Below are 6,000 nucleotides of genomic sequence, written 5' to 3'. Positions count from 1 at the left end.
AATGATCAACTCACAGATATCCCTGTAACTACCTTTATGGAAGTATCTAATATTAGAATTTAGTTTCATACCCTAAAGATAAGTTTATATACAAACAAATCCAAATACTCATAATCACAGTCTTGCAAATCTCATACAGCATCATAGAGGAATTCCATGGAGGTAATACCCTAGCAGTCACAAATTGCGTCTTAACGTCCTATTTGACGTTCTCCGAACTAACGGCACGCGACACCTATATACAAGAAGCGTCGATCACTGCCAATCTGCACGCAGCCTCCTGTAACCCATTACGAATGCCCTAGACATGGTAATTATCGTCAACAACCACCCGGTTACGATAAACGACGACAATGGCCCAGAGGTAGTTGTTGCGGACACTTTTCTTGTCACAAATTCGACCTCACAGTGTTGGTAAATGACACCAAGTTCATCAGGAGCAAATGACCTGGAGTCGCATCCACGTCGTTGCTAGACATTGCCAGACAAGGTCCAGTATTGAGCCTGCCTCTTTTACAGTGGCTAAACGAACAGAATCTGCATGTCATCCAGCAGACCACCATTCAGCAGAAGACGACGTTGTTTCTTGTTTTAGCGGCCCAGCAGCGGTGGCATTAATAATTTTTGTGTACATCAGCAGCCCAATCTTAATCTAGCAACGCATACTCAAAAGGCGGGAAACCCCAGAGATACAGGAGGTGGCAACATTTGTCTCGGCCGAGGATGCCCATGTTGTCAACTGAGTAGACAGCTTTGTTGGAGTTGTCCGCCGACTCTAGCTGTTAGAATATATTATCTATAGTATTATATTCAATTTTTACATCCACTAGTACACGTATGTGTTGTGCAATAAACATCTCGTCACCTAAACAGTTCTTTATTTTATTGTGCGCTATCAATCAATAGTCAATAATACTACCGCTAACGCGTAGTAAATTATTAATGTACACTCCAGGAAAACCCTGTATAATTTTGTATATATATACTTAAGTTTAAATGTGCTTCATATTTTTCTTTTTATTTAAATTCATCAACAAAAGCTTTCTTTAACTCAGCAATAAAATCATCATCATCATCATGGCATTTATTGAGCTTCACATCATTTGCAATCCGATGCGCTTTATTGTACTGATCAAAATCGTCTGCAAACAATTTTGAACACACTTTTAATATTTTACCGTCTTCGTGGGCAGTTGGTAAAATGTCATTAATTGCTGCATTATTCATATTGTTTTCATTTTCACCCTGCGTATTGTCAGCAGTTTCTTCTTTTTTTTGTTGAATCTGAAGGGACGTAAGAATTTTTTCTGATTTATTTATTTGGATATTTGCGTAATTGTTCTTAATTTGTTGAGTGTTTTTTGGATTTTCGTAAATAAATGTTGAATAATGTTTTATACTGTCTTGTGTATCCACCTTCAAATTTATGTTTTCTCTCTGAGGGTGTACTGTTTTTTCAACTGAAGCGATCAATGATTTATAGCTAACGCGTAAATCAGAGCTTGGATCCTTTTTTAAAGATTCTTGAAGTACGTACAAAATTATGCCCGCCGGAACATAGCAGGGAATATTCCTCAATTTGAAAAAGATAAATAATGTATTGTATAGCTCAAGGCGGCAGTCCCACTCCTTGTAAGGATTTTGTATTCTCATACTATTCTCAAATATTTGAACACTAATTTCCAATAAATTGGTTAAGATAACCTGTAAATAAAAAGAATCATATTTATAAATGTTTATTTATTTTAAAAATGTTTAGGGTTGTGTATGGATAGCGATACGGTCGATTGTGCTTGCAAATATATTTTGTGTCTTCAGTTCCAAAATAATCGATGGACACTTTATCTAACGTAGTAGTATAAAATTAACGGAACATGTTTCATGGTTTCATGCCGTTGATTACAAAGATTATTTTTTACTTTTCGAGAAATATGTTTTAACAAGTAATGGGCAAGAAATCTTTATACTTATCACAGCAAAATTTTGTTGAGCAGTTAACATTAATTATTTTTAAAACACAAGAAATAAAATGCCTCATAAATACAAGAAATCCCATGGGACTCAGAACACAAATTTAAATAAAATAAAGTATTACGGCACAAATGGTTCCGAAGTTCAAATTAAAGGAAATAATAAAAAATTTGTTTAAATTGAGGTGGTGAAGAATGAATCTATGGGATATTTGGTCGGAAGAGATTTCTATCAGAAACGAACAGGAGGAATATGAGGAGAAACTGTAAATCTAAGGACAAGAAATATGGCTTAAATTTAAAATAAATAAGAGGTTCGAGTCGGGAGCTACCGACTAGGGGATACCCTGAACCCTCTTCTTCCAACATCAAATAAATACATATATTCTATTTTAGAAGCTAAATGTCAAGTTTGGTGACTGTAGCTCTTATTATTAACCAAAATTGCCCAAAAAACAGGATATAGATATCGATTTTTATCGATTGCTTAAAAACGGAGTAAGGTATCGATTATCGGAAACAAACTCGATCTGCGCGGGAACTAGGAGCACCTAAATCTAACCATCTAAAATTTCAAAAAAGTCTCTAGCTCTTATAGGTTCTGAGATCCTTGCGTTCATACATACGGACGGACGGACGGACGGACGGACAGACAGACGGACATGCTGATCAAGAATATATATACTTTATGGGGTCGGAGATGCTTCCTTCTGCCTGTTACAAACATTTGGCTTTCGCACAAGTACAATATACCCTTATATCCATTTTCAATGGGTTCAGGGTATAAAAATTGTCACGCCCAGAAAAAAAGAATATCAAGATAAATTAATCAAGCAGAAAGTTTCTATAAAGATATTATGTCTATTACTAATATTTTTAAATATTCAGAAACTAATTTTTAAATTGGAGAACGCTTACAGCAGTCAGATATATTTAAAAAATATTATGTGGACATGCAATGACCGATTGGGCAAAGAGTTACGCATGAAATCAAGTTTGGTTAGAGAATGAAAAACCTTTGTTTTGTCCATCACAAAAAACTGGAGAGCTAAGTGGAGAAAGAGAGAGAGTATTATTGGTCCATCCCTTAGATAAACCACATATTAAGCAGCGCACGGTCACATATAGACAGATGCCCAGCGACCAACCACGCGCACTGCCACATGCAGACATGCTCAGCGAGTGCCCATATTGCCTGTCCTGCACAAACGCAAAGAATGACAGAGTTTGGGACCATAAAACGGACAATACAATGGACCGACGAGCCCAGAATCAAAAAAAAATCGAGGAAGTATTTGGTAGGTAGGCTAGCTATTTGGGCTCCAAAGAGCCCCATAGAGTATACCTCGTGCATACTTTGTACTGCCGCATCACGACGACAGCCCCAGGGATTTACGTGGCCATGGACCTCCTCGGACGCCGGCAGGTTTCTGTTATCATGCCCATTCTTCGCCATGATCCGCCAGTCAATATAAACAGGGTCTAACGAGAGAGCTGGGACAACAGATAAAAATAATGTTTGAGCCCTCGGAGGCTGAAAGCCAGGAAAGGAAGGATATCAGTTGCATTTATCGCTGCCGGAACCGATAGTCACAAGCTAGGGACGATTTTCTATTAGCAGAATCAGTGCTGGAAAAGATTCAAAGAATTCCTCTGATACTTCCGACGACTGGAGCACAGAATTCATTCATAACCACCACACTGACCTAGTTAATTATCAGCTAAGAGACCGCGGGAGAATTTTATATGCGTGGTAGGCGTGATGACATCTACCATCTTTGCGCCCAACGGCACTATGCAAACGCGACGCTTGCTCAGGACAACATCGCACCACGGGAGTTCCAAAACCCTCAAATATTGCGCCCCTGCGGTACCCGCACCATTGGTTGCTATCGCCCCTTGGAGTCTGGAAACGTTCATTTTCTCTGTCTGACGGGGACCGAGCAGAGAACGGAGCCCCGAGTCCTGAACAGTAACCTAGCCTCTAAGATTGGAAGGTGTATGGATCGCGATACCCATGTTTTTAGAAGGCTTTCTAGTGAGGGGCCCGCGTGCTGGTTATGGAAGGAAATAGTCGCAACGTCCGGAAGCCGATCACTTTAGAGGATAGATCCCGAAGTTAGGTGGTAATGGTATAGATGCGACTGACTTCCTTTGCGCGATCCAAGCAAGGATTGTGAACTGGCGTATCTGCAGCTAACTTGCCGTTTGACACGGAAAAAGGAGCCCCACAGAACCAGTTTCAATTCAACAACAAGGCTAACGACAAGAACTCGAATAGGCCCGCCAACGTCGTAGAAACCTGGCAGACTAGTCAAAATTAAACAGCAAGAATTTCGCAGGACAACGACAAGGACCCGACAGAGCCCTCCGATTGTGTACACACCGGGCAGGCCAGTACCGCTGGCCTCAGTAGCGTTGAGGTTGGAGACACGGGGTTAATGTCGACCACTTACCGCCGACAATATTCGACTGCTTTTTGGTTGGACTGAGGACTGGTTTCACACGCAGCGTGCAAGACGAGCAAAGCTCAATAACGATTTAAAAAACATTGACACTACTGGACAACGACAGGAACCGCTTTGGGCTCGCCGACAAAACCAATGTCAACGATATACATCGACAGGAATCGCTCATAGACTGACAATTTCGGAGAGACCCGGCAGCCGGCAAGTACCCCTCAACAGATGATGACATCGACACCACATGAAACTAAGCGAAATCACACTAAACCAGCTAACTTTGTAAAAGCCGGGCAGGTCATTAACTTTTAAATATGAACGACGAGCTACGGAACTAAAATTTATGACGCCGAGTACGACTTCTCACACCGGATATAATTGTAAATTGTGCCCAGCGGTACCCAGTCTGCTTAGGATTCCGACAGGAGGCCACAGGTTCTTTACGCCCGAAAAGTGGGATGGGGGTGACAGCAACGAACGGGCTGTAACCACTCAATACAGTACGGATCTTAAGTAGTGCGGACAGGAAATGAAAAAAATATAGAAAATTATATAATTATCAAAAGTCAGTAAAATACTAAAAACTTATAAAATAATACAGTTGATGATAAATATGTAAACAATAATTAGTTAAAATGTGACGAAAACAAGAGAAAATTAAAACTAATGTAAACATAGATAAAAGTTAAAAAAGTAGATATAAGATTAAGCTGCTTATTCTCATATATTTATCGGACCCATTGCCAGCCGCTGTAGAACTCCAGCGCCCATAAGAGCGAGGTATCACCCACTTTTGAGAAAGACTACCCCTCACATGTGTTATAAAACTATTCCTTATTAGATTCACAAAACTTTTTATAAGATTTAAATCAAACATTTATTTCAAAAGTTTACATCAAAATATTACATTCATAACCTTTGGGTAAATTATAGAATGTCATATGAGTCTTGTGTTGTTTTCCTGTGCTTCTCCGCCTCCTCACTCACTTTATCTACAATTCTACCAATCACAGCAGATTTCAGATTTTTTCTTTTAACACATAGTAAATGTTTAATAATGTTTTCACCTTTATGCATGCACAGTTTTCGACTACTGAAAAAAAGCTGAGTAATAGTGGAAATATATTTCTGACAAATGCATTTTAAATCTGAAAGCTATGAAAGCTAAAATTGCTGACTTTATTTATTTTTATGTGAGAAATGTTGTATATCTCCAAGAACTAACTATCCACATACTGTGTGGATTAAATATCTCAATTAAATATCTCAACAACGGTTGAAAAAGATTCTTAACAGTTAATGTTAAGATATATAAGGTATAAATTCTGTAAATATTTCTTATTCACAAATTTGTATACCCTTGCAGAGGGTATTAAAATTTTGTCGAGAAATGTGTAACGCATAGAAGGAGACATCTCCGACCCCATAAATGATATATATTCTTGATCAGCATCAACAGCCGAGTCGATATAGCCCTGTCCGTCTGACCGTCCGTCCGTCTGTCTGTTTTTTAAAGCTATCTTAATGAAATTTTGCAGAAGTCCCTCTTTCTGTTGCACGCAGCACAT

At 39.0% G+C, this 6,000-nt stretch overlaps 1 protein-coding gene across 2 annotated transcripts in view; it reads right to left on the bottom strand.

Annotated features, from left to right (window-relative positions):
• Window positions 1-873: 873 nt before the first annotated feature.
• LOC115760366 (proline-, glutamic acid- and leucine-rich protein 1) overlaps window positions 874-6,000 on the bottom strand; it is a 38,869-nt gene continuing 33,742 nt past the window's right edge. Inside the window, exon 5 of one of the 2 annotated variants that reach the window (XM_030701658.1) lies at window positions 874-1,704. In XM_030701658.1, the coding sequence (XP_030557518.1) occupies window positions 1,018-1,704 (687 nt within the window). In that variant the 3' untranslated portion in view covers window positions 874-1,017. The remainder of the gene's footprint in view (window positions 1,705-6,000) is intronic. The other variant, XM_030701654.1, reaches the window with a different exon arrangement.

Source organism: Drosophila novamexicana, unplaced genomic scaffold (assembly GCF_003285875.2).
Source record: "Drosophila novamexicana strain 15010-1031.04,08,12 unplaced genomic scaffold, DnovRS2.1 tig00000434-arrow-pilon, whole genome shotgun sequence".
NCBI classification, from domain to species: Eukaryota; Metazoa; Arthropoda; class Insecta; order Diptera; family Drosophilidae; genus Drosophila; species Drosophila novamexicana.
This window is presented reverse-complemented; position numbering and strand designations above follow the sequence as displayed.